Source organism: Suricata suricatta, chromosome 13 (genome assembly GCF_006229205.1).
Source record: "Suricata suricatta isolate VVHF042 chromosome 13, meerkat_22Aug2017_6uvM2_HiC, whole genome shotgun sequence".
Lineage (NCBI taxonomy): Eukaryota > Metazoa > Chordata > Mammalia > Carnivora > Herpestidae > Suricata > Suricata suricatta.
In genome coordinates, this window is record NC_043712.1 from 11,044,690 (window position 1) to 11,069,251 (window position 24,562).

A 24,562-nucleotide genomic window follows, 5' to 3' on the forward strand; every position below is an offset into this window, starting at 1 on the left:
CACTGGCCCTTGGCGTGACCTCCCTCACGCATGCATGACGCACACTCTAGACACCGAGACTCTCAGGTGGAGAGAAAGACCCATGGGACCCGTTTCCTAAGTGCCAAGATCCATCTGCCCTGGAACCCATCCCTCCGGCCTGTACCCCTTGCTCTGAGGTGACCTGAAACTGCCTTCTACCCTCAGCACAGTTGTTTGATTTCAGGGCTGAAATAGAACCAGAAGTGTCTATACTGCAGGCTCCCCACTGCTGTAGACCCAGCCTACTGCAGACCTGTGCCCGGCTGCCCCCTCCCTCCTGGCTTCTGGGCAGTCCCTCCAGGACTTAGAGCGCGGACGGGCCTGGGCCAGGCCCTGCTCTGGGGGGAGAACCAGCGTGTACTGGTGTCAGTCACTTCTCAGCACTTGTCTATGCGTCGTCCCCAGCTGGAGACAGCGGGGATCCCTGGGGATGCGTCCACGTTACAGTTTGAGCAAAACCAACAGTGTCTCCTTGCTGGAGCTCAGGGGCTACACAGAGTGGGGAAGGGTCCATATTACAGCCTGATTTTTACCACGAGTAAAGACCCAGACACCATGAGATGAGCCAGACGGTGTCTACACTGCAGGCTGACACAGGTCTGGAGTGAGTAGATGCTAGAAATACTGTCTAGACTTGTCCTTATTAAAACCAAACCGGGTGTACCTGCACTCTGGTCCCACCAGAGATGCCTGGGGAGTGTCTCCACCCCCCAGCGCCAAACTGAACTCTAGAAGGGACCGAAATAACATTCATCCAGTGTCTGTTCAATGTCAGGCCCCGTGCGCGCTCACGTATTCATACTCTGATTCAGACCTGCCAGGTCAGCTCGAGAAGCATCAATTCTGTAGCAAGACCCAGAGCGGAAGGCCCTGGAGTTTCCAGGGTGCCTAGGGATGTCTCTACACTAAAGTCAGAGCTGAATTCATGGTTTTACACCCTGAGCTGCTGCCAGGATGGACATTCCAGACCTCCTCCCAGGGCGGCAGAGGCCGTTACCTGCATAGCCCAGGGGGCAGTGGCACTCATAGCGATCAGCCAGGTTGTGGCAGGTGGCCCCGTGGTGGCAGGGCCGGGATGCACACTCGTCGATGTCCAGCTCACAGCGTGGGCCCTGGAACCCAGGCACGCAGTAGCAGCGGAAGCCATTGGGATCTGGACCCTGGGGCACGCACAGGGCGCCATGGTGGCATGGCTGGCTGGCGCAGCCCTGGGGCTCCGTGGGCCCACAGGTGTAGCCACCATTGTCCATAGCCTGGCACTCGGCCCCTGGAGCGCACGGGTCTGAGGCACAGACACTTGGGGTCCCTGATGGTACCGTTCCTGCGAAGAGAAAAAGTTAGCTGGGCAGGGTGAGCCGGGATGCTCCCCTCCCCAGCACTCAGGCGCACCCCAGACCCCAGAGCCAGAAAGCAGCATGGAGCTGTCTGTTTTCAGGAGGATAGAGGGAGGCCCAGGGGCTCTCCAAGCCCAGTCCAGGCCACGCACATCAGGAGGGTCTCCATAGCAGAGAACTGGGACCTGGATGCCTGGCTACCCACCTCCACCCAGGCAGGATTAGAGGGAAGACAACCTCTGACCCTGGGAGCTTCGTGCTCCACTGACCCCTTCCCTGCAGTGGCCCTTTGGGGCAGGCACTGTCATGCCCATTTTACAAGAGAGCAAACTGAGGCTCAAGAGAAAGCGAGACTCTTGCCTCTTGCCTCACGGCAAGTTAGCACTGGGACAGTCTTCAAGCCTGTCACGTTTCAGCCCCATGGGGGGAGGGGGTCTGCTCTGGGTCTCCCCTTCGGAGGCTGCTCCAATCTTCCCTGGGGGGGGTGTCCTCCCACTGTCACCTCCACCTCTCTTGCTAGGGTCTGGCAGCTCCGTCCCTCTGAGAAACCAGAGACGGGTGAGGGGACTTCAAAGGCAGGGACTGTGAGCTGGGCCCCCTCCCTGTCCCTCCTTTTCACCCTCTTCTCTCCCCTCGGCCTAAACCTCTCCGGGGATCCTGGCCCTTACTGTATCTCCCCCTGGGGCAATCGCCTGGCTGCTGGCCTGGCCAAGGTCACAGGGTGCAGGACAGGTATGGAGACCTGCTGACAGACACCTGGCTCAGGCCACTGGGCTGCCTCCAGCGTGTCAGAGGGTCACCTGCTGATCTGGAAGCCAAGCTACCGAGAAAGCCAGCCCCCCCCCCCCCCGCCGCCACCTTCCTGAGAGCCTGTAGTGCTGGATTAAGAGTTTAGGCTTTGACATGATTCCACTCATATGTGGAATTTAGGAAACAAAACAGTGGAATATATGGAAAGGTGGCGGGGGGGGGGAGGGAAACAAACCATGAGAGACTCTTAATGATAGAGAACACACTGAGGGTGGATGGAGGGAGGGGGCCGGGGGAGGACCTAAATGGCGAATGGGCACTAAGGAGGGCACTTGGGATAAGCACTGGGTGGTGTATGTAATTGACAAATCATTGGATTCTTTTTTTTTAATGTTTATTTTTGAGAGAGAGACACACACACACACACACACACACACACACACAGTGTGAGTAGGGGAGAAGCAGAGAGAGAGGGAGACACAAAATATGAAGCAAAATCCAGGCTCCAAGCTGTCAAGCACAGAGCCCAATGTGGGGCTCGAACTCACAACCTGCAAGATCATGACCTGCACTTAACCGACTGAGCCACCCACGCGCCCCTGACAGATCACTGAATGCTATTCCTGAAACCAATATTGCGCTGTAGAATTTACATAAAAATTTGGAAGAAAAACGGGGCGCCTGGGTAGCTCAGTTGGTTAAGCCTCCGACTTCAGCTCAGGTCAGATCTCACGTTCGTGGGTTTGAGCCCCGTGTCAGGCTCTGTGCTGACAGTTAGCTCAGAGCCCAGAGCCTGTTTCTGGTTCTGTGTCTCCTTCTCTCTCTGCTCCTCCCCGTCTCATGCTCTGTCTCTCTCTGTATCAAAAATCAATAAAACATTTAAAAATTTTTTTTAAAAATTTGGAAGAAAGAAAAAAGAACTTAGGCTTAGAAGTAAAACTGCCCTGGGTTCGAAGACCTTGAACGAGTCGTTTCTCCTACTGAGCCTCTGTCCCCCTCGGAGAAGGGACGGTAATAGGGCACACCTCTGCCTCGTAGAATGTGGGAGGACTCCAAGCCTCAGGTATGCAGTGGCCCACTCGGGGGAGCTCAGTAAGTGATGGGGGAGAGGAACCACCCATGGGCAGGAGGCAACCCCCCCACAACCTGGGGCTCTGAGAGGTGCTCCTTCCCTGCCCAGGTTGTCATGCAGACACTAACCAGGCCTGTGACAGCTTCAGGCCCTGTGCCTCCCCTCCCCCACCTTGGTGAAGACCCCCCCCCCCCCAAGATAAGGTTCAGCAGCGTCTCCAGGGTCATCCACATTCCATCAGGCAGGGCTGTCCACTGGCTGACCCCCACCCTCCCCAGCCAGGGCCCAGCAGGATGGGGACAGGGATATGGAGATGTGGACTATAGTGCCTGGGAGAGACCCTGGCTGTTAGCCCCACCGCCCAGTGCCCAAAGCACCTGGTACAGCTCAACACAGGCTCACTCACACTCTGAGCGGGGCCCTAGGGCCCACCCAGGGCTGGGTGCGCTGCAGGGGGCAGGTCACCATAACCCTGTAGGACCCCTGCACCCGCAGGCATCAGTCCCCAGCCCCCCTCCCAAGCCTAGTCATGTAGGTGACGGTGGGGGTGTCTGGGCCTCTGGGCTTCCGGGAAGCTCCTCTTTCTTTTTCCCACCCCAGCCACTGTGGCTGATCAGTTTAGAGCCATGTCCTTTAGGGCGAGATTGTCCGATGGGGGTGGAAGGTGGTCCGATGGGGGTGGGATTGAATCAAGCTCCTTTAGGAAAGGACACAAGTTTGGGCATCAGACAGGCCTGGCTTATGTGGTTCAAACAGTGCCCCCCATGGAGCGTGGAGAGGAACCACTGAGGTGATGTGTGTGAAGGCGTGGCACCCAGTGGGCCCTCCTGAGGGGCTGTGGCCATTGATGAGGCTCCCTCAACCCAGCACCACCCGGGACCTGGAGACAGTGAGCATAGGGCCCACTCTGAGGGGCCCTGACTTCCGGTCCTGTACCCACACGCCCTTCATTTAATGCCGACAAGGTGCTGCTCCTCATCTGTGTGACCAAAGGGACCTCCACCCTGATCCGGGGCTTTGCCCCCAGTTCAGAGCCTTCCATTTCAAAGCAGATGGGACCAGGCTGGGGAGACAGTGCATGAGGGAAATGGGGCAGGTGCTGCGTCATCGTGGAGCAGGTGGCCCACAACCCCAGGAGACAGAGTCCAACCACTGGGGAGGAAGGAGCTCCTCTGGTGAGAGCCGGGTGAAGAGGGAGGGCCCTGCACAAAAGGTGTCCCAAAAGGTGCGCAGTAGCACCGAAAGCCTGCCTGTGGGGGACAACCCTCTTGGGCATTCCCAATTCATCGTAATCAATGCCCACCTGGGGAGCCAGATGGTGCCGTTATTTCTGTCCTGCGGCCAAGGACCGTGAGGCTCAGAGATGAAGCGACCTCGCTGTCCCACAACCCAGAAGGGGCTGGAATCCAAACCCAGAGGTTCCCAGACCCTCTGGCCTGTATTAAGAATCCAGATTTCTGACCCCTGCCCCAGACCTAGCCGTTGGGCTGGGGCCCGAGAATCTGCATTGCAGCACGCGTCCTGGAAATCCTCTGCTGACCTCAGGTCCTCTGTGTTGCGGGAGTGAGACCAGAGGCCAGGCGAGCCCTGGGCTGAGAGGCACAGAGGTGAGGGCAGTGGGGCAAAGGGGGGCCGTCCCTGAGCCAGGCTGGGGGTGTGGCCTGTTGCCAGGGCAACGAGGGGCCTGTGCTTATCTTTACAAATCCTTCCTGACGTCTCAGGCAGCCTGGGACGACCCGGCGGGGAGGGATTAACTGACACACGCCCCTCCCCTTGTCCCAGGTCCCCGGGAAGGCGCAGATCCTGCCGCCAGGAAGGGAATTCTCTCCCCGGAGAGAACGGTCATAATGACACAACAGCCGTCATTTACTGAGCTCGTACTATGTGCTCCGGGCCGTGCTGCACATCTTGCCTCTATTATTACGTTGTTACATTTGATTCAAACCAGGAAAGGTGCGTGCTGTTGAGAAAACTTCTGTTCCCTGACTCCAAGAGGTTATAAACTTGCCCAACATCACCCCTCAAAAAACTAAGAAGCAGATGACCATCTCCAGACCTCTGAAAGGTCCACATCTCGCAAAGCTGTGAAATTCCCACTTTGCAAACTCTAAATCACCAGCCACGTATGGTCGTGTTAGTGCGTCCCAGCCCAGCCTTCCCCGGGGCGCTGGGAAAAGGCGCTAAAGGTTGGGACACGTGGAGGTTCCAGGATCAGCCTGGGCAGAGCGAGCAGTCCCTCCCTCCTTATCCAGAACCTGGCCGTTAGCGGTCCCACTGTGCTTCAGGCCTCACTCAGTGCTTAGTAACTCCTGCTCTACCTGCACTTGTAACAGGCCTAGTGATCACTGCCAACAACTGATGGAAGTGTTTACTCATGCGTGGATTTCGAGAAGCTTCTTGTCTTGACAAGGTAAGAAAGAGGGTATTTCTTTTCTTTTAATTTTCTTTTTTCAAAACTTTAATGCTTTTTTTTAAAAAATGTTTAGTTTTGAGAGAGACAGGGTGGGATCACATGGGGGAGAGGCAAAGAGAAAGGGAGACAGAGGAGCTGTCAGCAAAGAGCCCGACGCGGGGCTCGAACCCATGAACTGTGAGATCATGACCTGAGCCAAAGTCAGACGCTGAACCGACTGAGCTGCCCAGGTGCCCCAGGAAACAGGATGTTTCTAAGAGGTGGCCCAAGATCTTATAAGATGTGGTTGCTTCCGGCATAGGGGCAAAAACTGTCCATCTAACTAACACCACGAGGCCCCAGGGACAGGCCTGAGTAACAACAGTACCATACGAAACATACGTACCATACGAAACAAATACGGCCTTACGAGAAGGCTGAATCACTCTAACAAGACAGGAGAGTTTGGAACACTCTTTTACAAAACTGTTTTCCCCCCCAAGGCTGGAAGGGGGTGGGGGTGAGTATTTCTAATTCTGATAACAGTTACGGCAACGCAGCCGCCAGGACTCCCCTCTGCCCCGGGGCCTGGCACTGACGCATCCCAGCGTTTCTGGGCTTTGGTCTCGGAGCCCTGGGCCATGGGGACACTGCCCCGCGTGAGGGTTCAGACGGACTCGGTGAGGTTCTGCCACAGAACAGGCCACAGCTGACCAGTAGTGGTCTTCCATCTAAAATGCCCCTTGAAACTCGGGCTTCCGTGCCAAACCTATGCTGGAGAAGCCCTGTGTTTTCTCATCAAATTCTTGCGAAGGTCTCGGACTTACAGGGCTTGGCCTCTTTCCGCAGAAGTGCGGAGAAGGAGTGTGACTTTGCACAGGCCAGTACTGAAGCCAGCTGTGAAAGGCGGGCCCTGCCACACACTAGCTCTGTGACACTGGGCACCTTCCTGACCCTCTCTGGGCCTCATTTCCTCCTCTGTGATCTTGGGGGCATTAGAGCCGACCTCACAGGGCGACGGTGAGATTCAAAGTCCATCCTGTAGCGCACCTGGCTGGCTCGATCTCAGGGTTGTGCGTTCAAGCCCCACACTGGGTGTAGAGATGACTTAAAATAGTAAGTAAGTAAATAAGCAAATACAATCTTTACTAACAAAAACAGAAAGAACAAAGCCCATCATGTTAGTTCATTGGCACAGCATCTTCCAGGTGGTGGTCCGTGGTGGTATTTATTCACGGACCTGGACGGGGGGCTGTCTACCCAGCCAATCCTGAGGTTGGTTCATATGTGTGTGGCTCCCCTTTGCATCCCTGCCTCTGTCCCACAGACCCCCGCACCCCTTCCTTGCCCTGGTTGGAGGAGGGGCCAGACTTGGGGGCTGGACTGCTGCCCCTTTGTGAGCGGGGGCTCCCTGGGTGTGGAGAGGGATGTGAGAGCCGAGCGTGCCCCATTGTACTCCAGGATGCTTGGCCCTCTCCCCAGCAACCAGCCAGGCTTTTGTGGCAGAGTGGGCCCAGGATGGAGGGGCTCGGCTCCAGGCCTGGCAGGCAAGAGCAGTGGGGCCAGGGGCCCAGGGCTTCCAGAAACCCCCATCCCCCGGGATGAAGACTCCTTTTCAAGTGGCACAAACCCGAGGCACTCAGGCCTTGGGTGCTGGTATCCAGAAACGCTCATGCCCGCGGTGCCCTCACCCCAGCTCCTGGGGATCCCCAGAGAGGAGGCTCCCCGCACAGAAGTCACAGTGGGAAAGGCTGCCCCTTGGGCACCCCAGCAGGGCTGTGGGGAGGTGAGCGCGTACGTCAGGGTCCATCTACTTTGTGTCAAGGTTCCCGTGGATGTACATTTAGGTGTGATGAACGCACATGCTGAGACACGCACACCGGCACGTGCAGGCGTATGTGTGTCCGTGCAGGGGTGCGTGCATGTGTGGGTGCTGCCCTCGTGCAGCCACACAGTGTGCCAGTGGGGGGGTGTCCCCGTGTGTATGTGTTCGGGGGTGGCTGTGTGCCGTCGTCATGCTTCTGTGTGCACGCGCATGCGCAAGTGTATACGCTGGAGCGCAGGGGCAGACCCCGGAGCCACAGACCAGGATTTCCTGCCCCTCATGTGCAGAGGGCAGAGCCCAGGCCCTCACCTCCTCTCACGAGCCCAGATTTGCGTCAGGGGCCGCCATCCCTGCCTGAGCCCCAGTGTCCTACAAAATGGGGTTCTCATCCTCCCCCAGGGGCCCTGCCGAGAGGAGAAGAGGAGGGGAGGCCCCATGAATGGGGAGGAAGCACCCAGGGGCCTGGTGAGCTTGACCTTCCCCCCGCCCATCGGGAGTCTGAGGGTTGAGTCCCTTCACCACCACCACCCCGCCCCCCCCCAACCACAGTGAAGCCCCTGCCACCCGCCCTGGTCGGCTCCCCCTCCCTCCTCCAGCAGTGGAGGCGGGGTCAGGGGACTTCCCAGGCCTGGCCCCGTAGCTATAGTGACCAAGACAAAGCGTCGCCCAGACCCCCCAGGAAGAAGTCCAGGCCGCGCACACGTGAATCCGCTTGGACAAAAGCAAAACCGTTTGGCGAATAGGGTCTGGCTTCAGGAAGCCCTTTCAGCTTGGCGTGGGAGTGCCAGAGAGGGGGCCGCGGGGGGCACACATGCTCCTGTGTGCCCAGCCACCCCCCAGGGGCCCCAGAGCACCCCGGCCCCCCAGTGCAGGCAAGGCTAACACACAAATGGAGGGGATGCAGGTAGATGGTGCCTTCCCTGGTCTCCTTCCTCTTTACTGCGATCCACCGGCTGGGGTCTGCTGCCCCCCACCCCATGTCCCCATGTCCCCACGTGGAGAGCCAAGACACAGTTCAACCCACTTGACAACTTATGTCCCCAACTTCCACTCGGACACATCACACCACACCCAGAAAGCCTCAGACCACGGCTCACAGCTCACCCTGGGACAGCTCACAACTTTAACACACCCACAGCCCAGCGCACACTCACAGCAGACCCCGGGGTGAAGCTCCCACGCCCAGGCCTCACAGCACAGGACTTCCCAGCCCCAGCACCCCTCCCAGGCCACACAGCCCATCCCAGGATCCCTTCACAGAGGCCCCCCTGCGCCACACAGCAGCCCCCGGGTCCCAGGACGCACTCTCGGCGGCCCGCAGCAGCGCACCCCTCTGCACCCACATCTTGGCCTGCGCCCAGCCCTGCAGGCAGGCCTGGCACCCATACAGAGAGCCCCAGGGCCTGGGGTGCCTGCTTTGAGAGACGGACCCTCCCCCACCCCCCCACCCCTCAAGGCTTGTGCCCCAACTCACCACCCAGGAGGGCGAGGGCAGGAGTCAAGAGCAGCGGCAGCAGGAGAGGGGCTGGGGGGCGGGGGGCCAGGGTCCCAGGCCTGGCCAGCGCCATGGCAGCACACTCCGCTCGCGGCTGTGGGAACAGGCGGCCAGGCTGTCTCCACACCCCCCTCTCCCTCCAACCAGCACTAATGCCATGGACAGAGGCCCGGCCCCTCCCTCCCTCTCCTCCCGCCTCCTCCCCCACCCCAGGCCCTCCCAGACTGCTCCACTGGGGACAGATCGCAGAGGAGGGGTCTGACCCACCCCATCTCCCCAAGCCCCAGGGCTCCAGACAGGCCTCAGGGGCCCCTGCAGTCAGATCTGATCGCCATGCCTGCCCCCCCACCCCCCTCCTCCCACCTTTGAGGTCCTGCTGCCTCCGCCTCTAGGGGAGGGGAGGATTTCTGTTCTCCCCAGATGCCAGCTACTCCCAAGTCCTAGGTTACCCCACCCTGCTGGACGCCCCCCCCATCTCCTCTCAGCCTGGGCCTCCCTCCCCAGCCTAGGCTGGAGCAGACCTCCCCTCTGCTCAGAAGCCCCAGCTGGTTCCCTCCCAGGGCTCCCCACCTGAACAAGCCCCCCCCATCCCTATCCTGCAGCCACCTTCCCCTCCCCACACTCAGTCCACCAGCCTCTGGGGACTCTTCCTTCTCACTGTCTCTTAATCCCATCCCTCTCCTTCACTTCCTGGGGCCCCCACACTGCCACACACAGCCCCTGCCACCGTGGCCCTGCAGGTAAGGCCCCTGGTTCCCTCACCAGCCCACCCAAACCTTTTCAGTCTCTCCCCTTTGGCCTAAATCTTTGCCTCTGCTGTTTGCAACTCTGGAAACCTCACTGCAATCCAAGGCAATCTATTCTACTGAATGGCAGCTCTAACTAACTTCCCTCTCCCAAGCTGGGAAGTCCTTCTTGTTGTCTAACCTTACCATCTCCTGCTGCATGTGATGTTTGCTTGCTGCAGGCTGGAGAGGGGAATGTGGTTTGCATGGAGAAGAGGGGTTCTCTGGGGGCCCTGGACCCGGGAATCTAAGCCATCTCTATGGCACCACAACATCAAAAAGCAGCCCGTTCTTTCCTCCCCTGTGCTTAGCTCCAGGGGAGGAAGAAACTCTTGCTGAAAGGACTTTTCGGAACCTAGCCACTGGCCTCTGCCAATGCACCCCATTTGGCTCAACTCAATGACGATGGACTCAGTATACCCTGAGACCTTGTGCTGGGCCCTTGTCTGTGTCCTGACACCCGGAGGGCACAGTCTGGAGAGGCAGACGCGTGCCCGTGATCGAGGGGCCCAGGCTGTGCTCCAGGTCCACGAACAGCAGGGAGAAGAAGGCGAGCATCACCCAGCACGTGTGCGGCCTACAGCCACGCTGGTCCTCCAACCCCAGCAGAGTGCTTGGAGAGGGAACCAAGGGCCTGGGTGGGCCCCGCATCCACATCCTGCCCCATCCCCCACCTCGGAGTCTTGTTCCCTCTGGGATGGGAGATGCTCCTTGGTTCCTGGGACCGTCCTCACTCCCAAACCACCTTTATTGAATTCCCTGCCTCTCACAGATTCCAGGAGCCCCCGCCCCCAAGCCCCTCTCAACTCTGCTTGGAAAAGCACAGGCCCCACAGCTAAATAGATCCCAGTTGGCACCCAACTCTACCACTAATTAGCAGAGTGACCTCAGCATGTGACTTCCTTCCCTGGGCCTCAGTTTCCTAATCTGTGAAATGGAAATAAGTTCCCACCCCACAAAGGTCTTTAATGAGCTGCAGTGGCCGAGCAAACGTGTTTATTCTGTGTCTCAGAGGTTCCTAAGAGATCCGAGCCACCTGGGGAGGGTGCAGACAGGAAGACAGCAAGGCTCCCACAGTCCCCTGGGACTCTGGTTACACAGACACAAATATCCGCGCTTTTGCAAGGAGCCTGCAGCCGCTGTGCACCACCTTGTGGCCAGACGCGGAACTGCCCTGCGAGGTCCTGAGGGCGCCGGCCGGGGACGGAGGGATGCAGAAACCCAACAGCCCAGGCGGGGGAGCCCCCGTGAGCGAGAAGGAGTAGGCTGGGGACCACTCCCTGTCCGGGGCTGGAGAAGAGACAGAGTGGGCCCGCCCCTCTGCAGAGACGGTCCCTTAGGAGAGTCTGTTTCCCCATCCTGCGGACCTGGGGGGCAGGTGTGAGGAGGGGAAAGGAACCAACATGACCTCATCTCACCCCCTCAACACCACCACAAGGTCAGTATTGTCCCCATGTTACAGATGAGGAACCAGAGGCTCCAAGAGGTGAGACTGAGTGCTGGGGTCCCAACAGCTAGATAGTCAGTCCAGGGGTGGGATTTGAACTCAAGGTGGCCTTTTCACTCCTTGAATCTTTCGACTCCAGGCTGGGTAACTGCACTCCACTCTGCTCAGTGATTATTTGCCGACTTCTCCCTGGTCAAGGGCACCTGTCCCCTCTGGACCCCAGGGAGATGTGACGGTAAAGCCGTCGGCATCACTTCGTATGAATCCTTGTTCAACCCTGTGGCCTTAGGCAGGGTTTTGTTGGTCTGTTTTACTTTTCTGGACCCCAGTTTCCCCATCTGTAAGTTGGGATAATTGTATCTACCTCAGGGTACTGTGAGGAGGGAGCTGCTGCCACCAGGGCCTGCATGGGGGAGGGGGTGGCACCCGGGGCTGCTCCCCACTGAGGCGATCTCCAAGGTCTCCCCACCTGGGTCCTGCAGCGTCCCACTCTGCACCCCACTGGTCCTGAGGACTGCCTGCCCTCGGGCCCTCTAGCTTCCAGGAGGGCCAGAGGGCGGCCAGTGGAGGCACGGCAGGGGAGAAGAGGGAGGGAGTAGAGGGCTGGGGGGGGTACTCTCACTCCAGGTCCAGCCAAAGGCCTCTCTGTTGCTTCAGCTCAAACCAGCTCAGGTAACCCTGCTCCCTTTGGGGCCAAGTGGGGCCACCTATGGCCCCGACCTCCCTGATCCCTCAGAGGCCTTGCCCACTGTCACCCACTCCCCCTCCTTGTCTCCCCTGGCTTCCCTTCTGCCTTTCCGACTGTCCCTTGCTCTCTTTCCTCCCAAAATGTTGGGGTGCATCGGGATCTGTTCCCAGCCCCCCACCCTTCTCACACCTCCCTCCCTGGGTGAGCTCTCCGCCAGTGAGTCTTAACCAGTTCAGTGCCCCTGGACAGATATCTTGTATCATTCTTTATTCCCTTGAAATGAAATGGCATATGTTTGTATATAATTCTCCAAAGAGAACCATCCCAATGCCCTAAATGAAACATCAGAATGACCCATTATAAGTTACTGGTGAAATGCACAGATGCTGGTTCAAATCCTAGCTTCTACACTTTCCAGCTGTGTGACCTTGGGTAAGTCACTTCACCTCTCTGTGCCTCAGCCCTCCAGTAAAAACGGGGGGAGGGGGATTTTTTTTCTTCTATGCATCACTTTGTGTCATGGGGATTAAATGAGTAATTCTTCATGAAGCACTTAGAACAGTGCCTGGCACACGTTAAGAGCTAAGGCGAGTTTTAGTTAAACTAATAAGGAAAGTAATTTAAGAGGATGTGTATTTCAAGTTGTATATACTTTTATCGACTATACCAGAAGACATGATAAAGTAACGAGACACTTGTGCCTATACATAGAGCCCCGCTGAATGTGACAGCCACAAATGTGGACTGTTAAGGAGAATGTCAAGTTGGCAACTCGAATACCATAAGTGGTGTTGACATTAAGTATGTACTTTTCCAGAACGGTGACAACTCTGGATAAGATTCTGCAGGAAAAAGAGCAGTCTTCCTTTAGTTTACATGGAGGTTGTATTTCTAGCAATTTCAGTGTATGTTGAAATTCAGAGCATTTCATACAAAAATGCTCTGTGTTTATGTGCAAGACTTGGGCTCGTGCTCAGACACAAACAGGTGTTTTTTTCCTCTACTTAGATGTCTGGTAGAACATTCCAAAGTCAAAGGGCAAATGGACACTCTTCGTGGTGCGGACTGTTCTGCCCGTCACAGGGGCCCAGAACCCGTTAAATGCCAGTGGTGGCCCTCAGTCATCATGAAAACAGACAGCACCCCCAAGATACCCGCTAGGAATTCTACACCCCCTCTAGGTTCTACACCAACTCCCAGAAGGACTTTGTCAAGTCCCATATTGTGTCTCCTGCCTGTTGACTTCTAGTTACCCTAGGGTCAAGTTCAAATTCCTGATCCTGATGCCCAAAGTCCTCATAATTCAGCTCGCTGCTTGCCTTCCCCCACATGCGGATCCGTATCAGCAGCCCCCTCTCCCCTACCCCCTGCACTCAGCTGCTCCATGCTCCCAACTGAACACACACACACCCCAAGTTGGCGTTTTGCTGGCAAGTGTTTGCTCCCAGGGTCTGCTTCTCCCTCCGCTTGGTTAAATGCTGTGCTGAAGCCTTGCTAATCCTTTAAGATCTGGTTCTAGCACCCCCTCTTCAGAGCAGCCTCGGTCACCCACAGGCTTGGTTGGGGCCTCTCCTGTGCCCCCACAGAACTCTGGGCTCCCCTGGAAGGCCTCAGCACTGACCATACCCTGTTTTAGCTGCCAGTCCAGCCTCAGGATGTCTGCACCGTCCTTAGGCAGAACGCATAGCAGGTGAGAGCCATTCAGCCCTTGGCCGTCAGGAGCTCACATCTAGTGGAAGGACAGACACATGGACAATGCTGGGAGACACTCGCTCAGAGCCTGGCGGGAGCCCCAAGGACAGAGAGGCCAGCTGCCCAAGGGCAGTTTCCCAGGGGAGGTGGAGCCTTGGGGTGTTGAGAGTGCTCCCACTAGAGAGGAGGCAGGAGGCTTACCTGGCTGAAGACTCAGTGGGGACAAAGGTCAGGGGTGAGAGGTCATCATGCCATCATGCCCCCAGGGCCTGCAGGCAGGCAAGTACGGCCTGAGGTCAGGAGCCGAGGGGCTGTGAGCGGAGGTGAGGCTGGTGCATCAGCAGAGGACAGTTCATGCAGAGCTTGGAAGGTGCCAAAGAGTTTGAGCTTTATCTTTGGGGGCACTGGGGAGCCATGGGAGGGGCTGAACACAGGAATGAAATGATTGGTTTGCATGTGGCAGAGCTTCCCCTGGGAGGAGGGTGGAAGATGCATTGCAGGAGGGCAACAGTAGAAATAATCCAGGGAAAGGTCACAAAGTCTAATTAGGACAGGGGTGAGGAAGGAGAAAACGGAGGGCATTTGTGTGGCGGAAACAACAGAGCTTCGTGTCTGCTGGCGCTGAGAAAGAGAGAGAAAGCCAGAGTGTACCTCAGCATCCCCGCTTAGTGAACCCCACAAAGATCAGGGTGGAGCTGGGAGCAGTCTGGATGGCTTGGGGAGGGTGGTCCCCCCAAACCGTCCTCCCCAGCCTGCAGGATTGGCTGCAGCCCCCTCTGCAGTCGCCAGGGGGAGCTCCAGGATAGGCCAGGCTCCCCTCTCCGACCAGCTGCCAGCCTCCGCCCCCTCCCCTGGGGACAGGGCACCACACTGCTCAGATGTGGGCTCTGGAGTCCCGCCAGGGCCTGGCCCGAGTGCAGCTGCTCACAGACTTGGGCCACCCCATCCTCCAGCCACCAGGTCTGCCGGAGGGGAAGGGCACTTCTTGAGCTGAGAGCAGGTGGGGGACAGGTTGGGGACTGCGGCAAGCAGCAGCGACAGCCTGTCCTGCCTTACCTTGCATCTCATCCTCTAGTCTCACGGGGTAAAGGGGAGCCGCCCACTCAAGGTCACACCACTGTCAGAGGCACCTCCAATGCCAGCCAAAACTGCTGTCCCCAGCTGGGGATGGCAATGGACCAGAGCTTCCCAGGTCAGAGCGGCTCTTGGACTGGGACAGCGCACGTGACCTTGGCTAGATCCCCTGACTCTTCCCTCAAGAACCTGGGGTGGGGGGGAAGATTCCTTGAGCCACCTCCTGCATCACCTGGGCCGCCAGGCATGGGGGAGATAGCATTCCAGGTAGGGAGGGCATCCGTCCATAGACGAAAGCCTGGAGGCAGGGAGAGGCTGGCGGGGTCAAGGAATGGGCGGAGGGCAGGCTGGCTGGGGTACAGACAGCAGGGAGGTGGCCCGGGGGCTGCTGGGAGAATGGGAGCACCACTAGGGAGTCCAGATGCAGCCTGAGAGCAAGGGGGCGGGGCTTCAGCAGGCCGCCTGCGGGGCAGTGCCAGGAGGGTCAATGCCAGGATGGCCTGGCATCAGCAAAGGATCACTCCAGCTGCAGACGGGGAGCGGCAGAACAGTTTTCGGAAACGTGATTGGCCTCTCTCCTTGAGTCTAAATGATACAATCTCTTAAAGTTTTACGAAAACAAAAAATGAATAATGAATGGAGACACTGAAGGAGGAAACCCATTTCCTTTTAAATCTGATGGAAAGAGCACATCCAACCCCAAAATAATACCAGCAGGATTTTGATAATCTGTAACAAAACATGCGATACCAGCAGAACGCACTCCGCGCTGCGTCCTCGGCTGAACCAAGAACCCGGGGTGAAGTCCATTTTGACAACAGAGCTCTCACTGCCCACATGGAGAAACTGAGGCTCGTGTGGGGGCGGGGACTAAGCCAAGGTCATACGGCAAAGTTGGAACTGGAACAGACTCCTGACTCTCAGCTGGGTCCCCTCTCTCTGGACACGGCTGCTTGTCTACACACATCGCACACATACACACACACACACCCCACACCCCACCACCCAGGAAATGCTTTCCAAACTCATATGTGCAGGGGCGCCTGCGGGGCTCAGTCAGTAAGCGTCCGACTTCAGCTCAGGTCATGATCTCCTGGTCTGTGAGTTCAAGCCCCGCTTTGATCTCCATGCTGACAGCTCGGAGCCTGGAGCCTGCTTCAGATTCTGTCTCCCTCTCTCTCTCTGCCTCTTCCCTGCTTGTGCTTTCTCTCAAAAATAAATAAACATTAAAAATTTAAAAACATATATGCAAGTATATGCATACATATGAGATCTACAGACTCACAGATCTGCTCACATAGAAGTATATGGACGTCCACATAGTGCCGCCCGGAAAACCCGAATATGTAAACATATTCACGGTCACACACACAGGGCTCGTGCACACACCTATCCGATCGCTCCAAATCTGCACCCGCAAATATATCCAGGTACCTAAAGAGGCACACACATGCAAATACCCACAGATAGACATGAGATGCATAAACATCCCTCGGGGGCATTGTTAAGCATCTGACTCTTGATTTCAGCCCAGGTCATGATCCCAGGGTTGTGGGATCGATCCCTGCATCAGGCTCCATTCACCTAAGATTCTCTCTCTTCCTCTTCCCCATTTCTATGCTCGCACGTGATCTTTTCTTTTCTAAAATAAGAAATTAAAGACCAAAAACGTGCCTCAGCACACACCTACAAACAGCACTCACACACGAACAGACACGGAGACTCCTAGAACTTTCACAGACACACTCACCCTTACAGCCTACCTCTCAGCCCCGTGAGACCCACAGGCCAGCACTCTGGGCTAAAGAGCCATATCCCCTTGCGCACCCCCAGGCCGTGCTGGCACCGAGGTCAGGGTGGAGTGTCCCAGAGCCCCAGCAAGGGCTCTGCAAGGACTGGGGAATCTGAGGTGGGCAGGGCCAGTAAGAGGCCAAGGACACCTTGCCGGATGGAAGGAGCCAGCGGTGACTCGTAGTGAGGGCCCAGCCCAGCTCGGCCCCCACACCGTCCCCCCCCAAGAGGAGTAAGTGGTGCGTGTTTGTGTGTGTGTCTATGGGGGGCGCGGTGCAGGGGCGAAGTAAAGATGGAGGAGTTCAGCTACTATGTGGGTTTAGGATTCCTTCCTTCCTTCCTTCATTTGACACATTTTCTGAATCCGGCCAAACAAAGACAAATAAGCAAAGCGTCTGCCCCAAGAGTGCAGCCTAGGGGGTGAGCGGGTACACCCAGAGCTGCACTGTTGTGTTACACGTTGTGACGATTCTGTGAGGCCTCAGAGAGACCCGGGTTGCATCTGGGGCCGTGGGCCACCGAGCAACTCGTGTTTTTCTCTGAGCCTCAGCTTCCTCATCTGAGAAATAGGACCACAGTCTCCCTGACCACCTGTTGGGTTTGTGCTTAGACTCAGACTGGATGATGGACGTAGCAGTGCTCTGGGGGGAATGGGAAAGTTTTAGTAAACTAAGACATGTATTAGGCACCGGCTCTGTGCCAGATCTATGGTATAAGAATGTGGATAGGTGCATGGGCCCTGGAGTCAGAGAAACCCGGTTCTAATCTCTTTGTCAGGACAAGCTGTGTGAGCTTGAGCAGGTTCCTTAACCACTCTGAGCTTCTACTTTCTCATCCGTAATTGAGGTGTGATAATAATACTCACTTTATATGAATGCAGTGGGATAGCGCACCTAACGGCACGGTGCCTGCCACAGAGCAAGTCAGTCAGTTCCTACTATTATTTATAAGGTTTCTGTTATTCATTCACCAAACACTTGTTGAGCATTCACCATGAAATAAGCATGATTCTAAGGCTCTCCAAATTCTGACTAACTTATCCTTCTAATAACTCTATTATTATCCCTGTTTTACACTCGAGGAAACTGAGGCACAGAGAGGTCCGGGCCACTTATTCGAGGTCACACAGCTGCTAGAAGGTGGAGCTGGAATCGGAACCAGGTCTTTTGGCGTCTCTAGACCCATCTATAAGACATACGCTTCCCTCTTAGGGTTCAAAGTCCTCCCCTCTCCCCAGCAGCAACTCTATTAAATAAATCATCCAGTAACGGTTTCTAATTCCCAGACTTGGTTGCAAATGAATTATTCACATTGTAGAGCCTGCAAACGGCCGGCTGGGCCTCATTACACAAGAAGGGCTCCCCGCCCGCAAGATGCTCCTCCCGCCCCTGGGCACAGGTCCTGGTGGGCCAGCCAGAGGCTGCCAGCGTTGGCGGGCGCCAGGGCTGCTCCGGGAACCAGGGGGAGGGGTTCTCCGCTTCCCATTCGCCACCTTTGCTTTCTAATAAGCCCACGGCCTGGCATTGTTAAGAGAACGTAAGCTCTGGACTCAGCCAGTTCTGGGTTCCCGTCCTGGCTCTGCCCTGAGCAGCTGTGTGACCTCAGCTAGGTGGCCTACCCTCTCTGAGCCTCTGGAGAGGCTGACTGGCCCAGCCCACTTCACACTTTCCCTTCTTCCTCTGTGTGTGGGCTGAGGCTTGCGCTGCCCAGCCAGGCCCTGTGCTGGAAGCTGGAGACAAAAGTCCTGCCCTGCGGGGCTGAAAGCCACGTCTGAGGCAGAGCCCTGGGGCTGGTTGTAGAAGATACTGGGCTCTCCAGAGCACCCCCACTCCAGGGCCAGTCACCCACCCTAGCTGCCTAGATCACTGGCCACGGATGACTCACTGGGTTATGCCTGCTGCAGGGAGCCGCAGGGACCAGTGCCTGGCCCTTGCCTCAACTAGGACAGCCTTAAGGACTGTCCCAGCCCCAGGGGTCTCCCCAGGGGCCTTGGCTGCAACCCCATTGTGGGTCAGCTTCTCCCTCTGCCCAGTTCTGCCTCCCTGCTTCCTTCCGAGGCATCTCCCAGGGGCACACCCTGACAAACCTGCCTGTACCCCTCCGGCTAGCCGGTTTCCAGCGACTCTGGTACCGTACTCATCACAGACGGGGCCCAATCTCAGCCTTAAACGGGACCCAGCTCAGGTCTCCAGTACTCCATACCGCTTGTGGGCTGAGCTACACTCTGCTGCCGTCCGAGCTCTGATCCTCGCCCCACGCTGAGCCCCGTTAGCCCATGGGAAGCCGAGATTACCAAAGGCAGAAGTCAGGGATAATGAGTGAGGTAGAAGGGGATTGGAGTCCGGGGCCCACTGAGACCAGGACCTAAGCAAACCTCCCTGGAGGAGATGAGCCAACGGCCCAGTCAGCCAGGAGGTGGAGGTTACAGAATCTCACTTTGCGGAGAGGACTTTTTCAGAGACAGCTAAACAGGATCTTCTTTATGGAAAAACCAAATCTGAACCAAGAACGATAAGAATCATCATAAGAGCTGCCGTTTCTCGAGCAAGGAGTGTGTCCTGGGCGCCGCGCCGGGGGTCTACTTCATAGTCTTCTGCCTCCTCAGAACAGTTCCGTCATCACCCATTTTACAGACGAGGAAGCTGAGGCTCAGAGAGCTGAAATGACTTGCCTTGTGCCTCAGACATGGCAGAGCCAGCATTCAGACCCCAGACCATTCTGTGCTGCGGTGGGATCTAGGCTCAAGCAGAGCCTGGTCTCCCAAAGGTCCGTCAGGGGCTTCCAGGCCCCGTGGGTCATCTGCACAATCTGTTCACTAAGTCCCTGCAACTGCCCAGCGCAGCAGAGGCATCAGGAAAAGCATGGTGGGCAGTCCGTGAGCCCGTGTAAGTGTGGCCTGGTCGCAGCTCCAAGCAGGCCACTGTTCCTCCAGTTCCTATGATTTGATTCCTACGGCCATGCCCGCACCTCCGTGCATCCATCCATCCACAGCTGTGCAGGGAGCATCCTCTATGGACCAGGCCTGGCCTGGGTGCGAGGGACAGGCGGGCACAGCCCACCCTTGTGGAGTGTACAGACTGGCAGGCAGAGGAGCCACATGTGAAACAAAGAGCCCACGAAGGCCGAATGCACCCCCATCGTGCTAAGTGCTGGGGAGAGGCAGCTCCGGATGTTGGGATGTTGTGAGTGGGTGTAACAAGGACCGTCTCTCCCGGGAGCGTTCGCTGCGCCCCAGGGAGCTAGTGGGCAGGAAACCTGCTGAGACAGCCCCATGGGCTTGGCCTTAGGGGACAGAAGCTGTGAGAAGAGGGTGAATAAGGCCCCAGCAGAGCCAACGGGAGAGGTGAGGCTGCAGCCGGCCCGTCCAGCAGGTGGGCGGGAGGTGAGTAGGGAGGTGAGAGGGGGTTGGGGGTCTTTTGAAAATCTCCCTCCAGATTTCCCTTGTGAGCCATCCCAGCTGGAGCCCGAAGTCTCCGAGAACTGTATCAGAGCTTCAGGAAACACAAGAGAAGTTATTTCAGGAGACAGGAACAGCATGTGGGTACGTGTGGAGGTGGGGATAGTAGACAGACTCAGGAAGGTAGAGCAAGGAGAGGGAAGGGAGGGCAGCTGCGCTGTGGTCCTCAGGGATTTCCTGAGCGCCTGGGGGCTCTCGGCTCCCGCCCTCTACCAGGGGCAGTAATTACTTTTGAAAGCTGACCACGTGCCCCACGAGGGTCGTGTGTGATCCCCATTTCATCCTCGCTAGATCCAGTAAGATTGTTACTGCTAGATCCCGTTTTACAGACAGAAAAACCAAAGCCAGGGAGGTTAGATGTGTCACCAAAGAGAGTTAACAAGTAAAGGGTCAGGATTCAGTCACAGCCCATGATTTTTTTTTAACCCAGCCTGTGTTCTTAACACTCCCCTGGTGTGCTCAGCAAACAGGGGGAAGAAATCCGGACACGTGATGGGCAGCGCCCATGCTCACTCCGCTGCGTCTGTCCCTCCCACTAACCTGAGAATTCATTTACCTCTGTCACCGCGTGACGCTAGGCCCACAACTGATGCTTAGAAAATATCGTGGGTAAATAACCATCTTAAGTGCTCTCACCGTGTGCCTTCCGAGGTCGGTACTATTATGGCCCCCATTTCACAGGCGGAGAAACTGAGACTCGGCTACTAAGTGGTAAGGCCGTGATTCACTAAGCAGCAAGTAAATACATCAGCAAACTCATTGATAAGCATCAAGGCCAGTGAGCAGATGAGAGCAAAGGTGAGGTGATAAGTAAGGAGTTGAAGGAGGGACGGAGGGAGCAGCCAAGGCGAGAGGTAGGGCTCAGTGGAGTGAGGGGAGGGGAAGCCCCTGATGCCTGTCCCACCTCGGGCTCCCAGGAAAAGGACTGTTTCATCTCTCAGGATGGCTTGCGTTCTTGCCAGGAGGTTGCCTAGCGACAGTGCCCTCACCCTGGCCCCACCCCCTTCGGCCAGAGCTGGGGCACAAGCAGCCAGCCCCCCAAGGGAATGGGGGGGACCCTGGGCTCTCAGGCTGGGGGAAGAAGGCCAGGGCCAGAGAGGAGGGCCTGGCTGGGCCCCAAGGCTGAGAGAAGCGTCCCAAGACCTACCGGGGGAAGGCTGTCTGTCTGGCACTGGCCTGTGCAGGTGCCCGTAGCTGCCCAGAGCAGTGACCACGGGGCCCTGAGTCCAAAGCCCTGGCTTGGAGAAGACCTTGCATGAGTCACTTCCCTTCCTGAGTCCGTCTCCTCCTCTGTAGAATGGGGACACGATGCCCACTTGTCAGGGGGACGGCTTCTCATGGGGAGTGTGCAGGCCACTTCCAGAGGAGAAAGATCTGGGGCGAAGACCTCTCATGGTCCCCTCCAGGAGCAGGTAGCATGCCCTGCGTGGGAGCGGGGAGGCCACAAGGGCCCGGGGGGGACCTCTCTCCGTGGAGGGTGGCTGGAGAGAAGTGACAGAGGAAGCAAACATCCTTTCAAAAGACCCCGAGGCCAGGCACGTTCACCTTCCGTCCTTTCTGCGGCTCCAGAGTTCAGAAGCTGAGCCCCGGCCCAGAGGAGACACTGGGTGGCTCAGCAAGGTGGAGGGACTCGCTCGCAGAGTGAAGGCCAGCTCGCTTTCCCCTGCTCAGATGGGTGCATCCAAGAGCAAGTGACAAAATAATGCCACCAGGATCTTCAGGGGCCCCTCCCAGCACCATGAGGAGGGAGTCTAGACTGTGTGCAGAGGGCAATGGGGAGCCGCCGATGGTTCCTGAGCTGGGAGGGAAATGACCCAGGCTGGGTCCTCAGGTCCCTAGGTGCTGTCCGGGGCCATCTGTCTCCACCTCCCACACCTGCCACCCTCTGCATCCACCCACCCCCGCCGCTTCTCAACCGCACCGAGAAACCATGTGTGACGGAGGAGAATGTAAAAATATATGTGTAACTGAACAACAACGCGCTGACAGAACACAGCTATAAATACCCTGACGGGTGCGGCACCAGTCCTCGGATCCTGCTTCCTGCTGCCTGGGGAGCGGGGGCACGGGGTTTGACAGGTGGGGTGGGAACCCGGAAAGGAGAGGAAAGGGGACAACCACCTGTGGCCCTCCTTAGAGCCAAGACAAAGTAGTGTGTCTGATCCTTCCTCCAAACCCAAAACCCCCTCAGAGATTCACTCCTGTGGTCTCCAGCTCACAGGTGAGGAAACTCAGATTCAGAGGGGCAGGTCATCGGGTCAAGGTCACACAGCAGGAGGCAGTGGAGCTGGGCTTCCAGCAAGCCCTGCCATGGGCCCGCCGTCCAAAGAAGAGCAAGCAGGCTTCAGGCTCTGCTTCCCTCACTCGCTGTCCAGGGCCAGAGAGCTTTAGGCTTCCCGGCACCTCCCCTGCCTCCATGCCTTCCATGGCTCCCCAGTGCCCTCCAGATAAAGACCAAACTCAGCTGGGGCCCTTAAGAGCCTGTGCTCTCGCCTCAGGTCACCCCTGGAGCCCACCTCCCGCCACATCCTGATCTCTGTGCCACCGGGATCTTCTGTTGGGACCTCTTCAGGGCCAAGCGCTCTCAGACTCTGTGCCTCCTATTCTCTTCGCCTGGCATGCTGTCCCTCTCTCGTTACATCTACCTACTTGGGGCTTCAGCTCAAGTGCCACCTCCCCCCGACCTCCCACCACCGATCAGGCCTTCCTGTACTTTCTGAAGTCCCTGCGAGTCCTGAAGCCCAGTTGTGACCCCATGCGTCATTATGGGTGGTGGCCAGGGCTGCGGAGGGTGCGGTCAGGGCCGACTGCAGGCAGCATGGCCGCAGCGCAGGTGCCCCCAAGAGCTCGGCCATTCGGGAGGTGCCGTGTCACGTAAATGCCCCTCTCTGATGCATGGGCAGGGCCAGGCAATGACCACACAAGGTGAAGTGGCCTTCGATCCGTCAGAGAGTCTGGGGTGGCGTGAGACAGCACTGGAAGGGGAGCTGGCTTCTGGGTTCCGGGGGGAGCAGGAAAGAAAATGGAGGAGGAAGAGAGGCGAAGGGGGCTCCTGGGGCCCCTGCAGAGGGCACTGGACACCCTCTGAAAAGTCTGAGGAGTAAGTTGGTCCCTCAGACCCTCACTGTGTCTGGACCAGCCGGACATGTGGCCGGTGTGGGGCCCAAAGGGAAGGCCGCTAGCGGATTACCTGTTCGTCTTCAGACCTTCCCAATGGACCAGCGCTGCCCCATACAAGTAAAGTATGAGTCCCCTACGGCATTTTCACTTTGTATTTTCTAGTAGCCACTTAAAAAAAATAAGCAGCTGAAGTTAGTTTTAATGTTTAATTTTTTCAATGTTTATTTCTGTGAGAGAGAGCTTGAGCAGGGGAGGGGCCAGGACAGAGGGGGACTGGGGATCCAAAGAAGGCTCTGTGCTGACAGCAGTGAGCCCGGGGAGGGGCTCGAACTCCTGAATCAGGAGATCATGACCTGAGCTCAAGTCGGATGTTTAGCCAACTGAGCCACCCAGGCGCCCCAAATTTTAATGTTTTATTTAACCCAGTATACTCCAATATCATTTCATGTAATCCAGATTTTTTAAACCATTGATATTTTTTTAAACTTTTTTTTCTTACTAAGTGTTCAAAATCCAGTATGTCTTGTATGCTTATGACACATCTCAGGTTGGACTAGACACATTTCACGTGCTCAACGGCTACATGCGGCCCCTGTACCGGGCAGCACTGCTCTAGACTGTGCCCTGATGAGATCCAGGACCATGACCCTGTCCACCATGAGTATCTCTGTGGTCTGGCATGTGACGCATACTCAGGGAATGTTTGTTGAATGACTGGCTGACCCACTGGGTAAATGGAAGAATGAATGAATGAACAAATGATCTGAGCCTGTCTCCTAGCTGATCTTCCTAGAGCCTAGAAATAAATTCTAGTCCTACTTCTGCCTCCAAGCCTTTGCACAGCCATAATTGAGTCCCTCCCATCTCTGGGCCTCAATTTCCCCGTCTGTACAATGGGTTGTGGCTTGTACTGCATGATTTTTTCCTCTGCCTTTCACTAGAGGTCCTCAAGGGGAGCCTACTGTCTCTCTGCAGCCCCTTCCCGAAGTCAGGCCCCCAGGGAGGTGCCCTGCCCTGTTCCCCAGCCACCCACTCTCCCTCCTCCTGTGTGCGAGACAGGAGCTCTCAGGAGAAGCCTCCGGGTGACCTTCTGTGCAGAACAGAGCCAGGCCCCAGTGGACTGCTGCCAAAAATAGCCACGGCACAGGGAATGAGGCTGCCGTGTAGCCTCGGGCTTGGCCCTCCTCCTTGGTCACCTCCATAAATCACATCTGTTCAAAGCTAGGAAGAGAGCAGGGCAGCGCTTATCCCTTTGATTCTGTAGAGAAGGAAAAGGGAGGCCAAGAGCTGTGCCCAGTCCCACCTGAGGCCACGCAGGGAACAGGGCAGAAGTGGGCCTCTGTTTTCCCCATCTGAAAAATGGGCACAAAACCTGCCTTCCGCCCATCGAACATCAATGCCCCATACCCAGCCTCTGCTCCCTACGGCCCTGCGGCACTCTATCTCACTGTACCTCTGGAACTCCTTATTTGTAAGCGGGGATAACAATCATCTGATTGCTTTGCCATCGCAATGTGTTAGAATAGGTTAAGTGCTTCGCAAGTGATAAATATTATTATTAGCCTTCACTGGGGAGCTATTCTGCAGTTCAAATGAGGCAAGGGGTGTGACTGGGATTT

At 56.9% G+C, this 24,562-nt stretch overlaps 1 protein-coding gene across 1 annotated transcript in view; it reads right to left on the reverse strand.

Moving 5' to 3' along the window:
• The window catches only part of CRB2 (crumbs cell polarity complex component 2), a 22,775-nt gene extending 13,734 nt beyond the window's left edge, over positions 1 to 9,041 (reverse strand). The window contains exons 1-2 of the mRNA XM_029919611.1: positions 8,869 to 9,041; positions 1,019 to 1,342 (exon numbers count right to left, since the gene is read on the reverse strand). Of these exons, the coding sequence (XP_029775471.1) occupies positions 1,019 to 1,342; positions 8,869 to 8,962 (418 nt within the window). The 5' untranslated portion in view covers positions 8,963 to 9,041. The remainder of the gene's footprint in view (positions 1 to 1,018; positions 1,343 to 8,868) is intronic.
• Between the last annotated feature and the right edge of the window lie 15,521 nt (positions 9,042 to 24,562).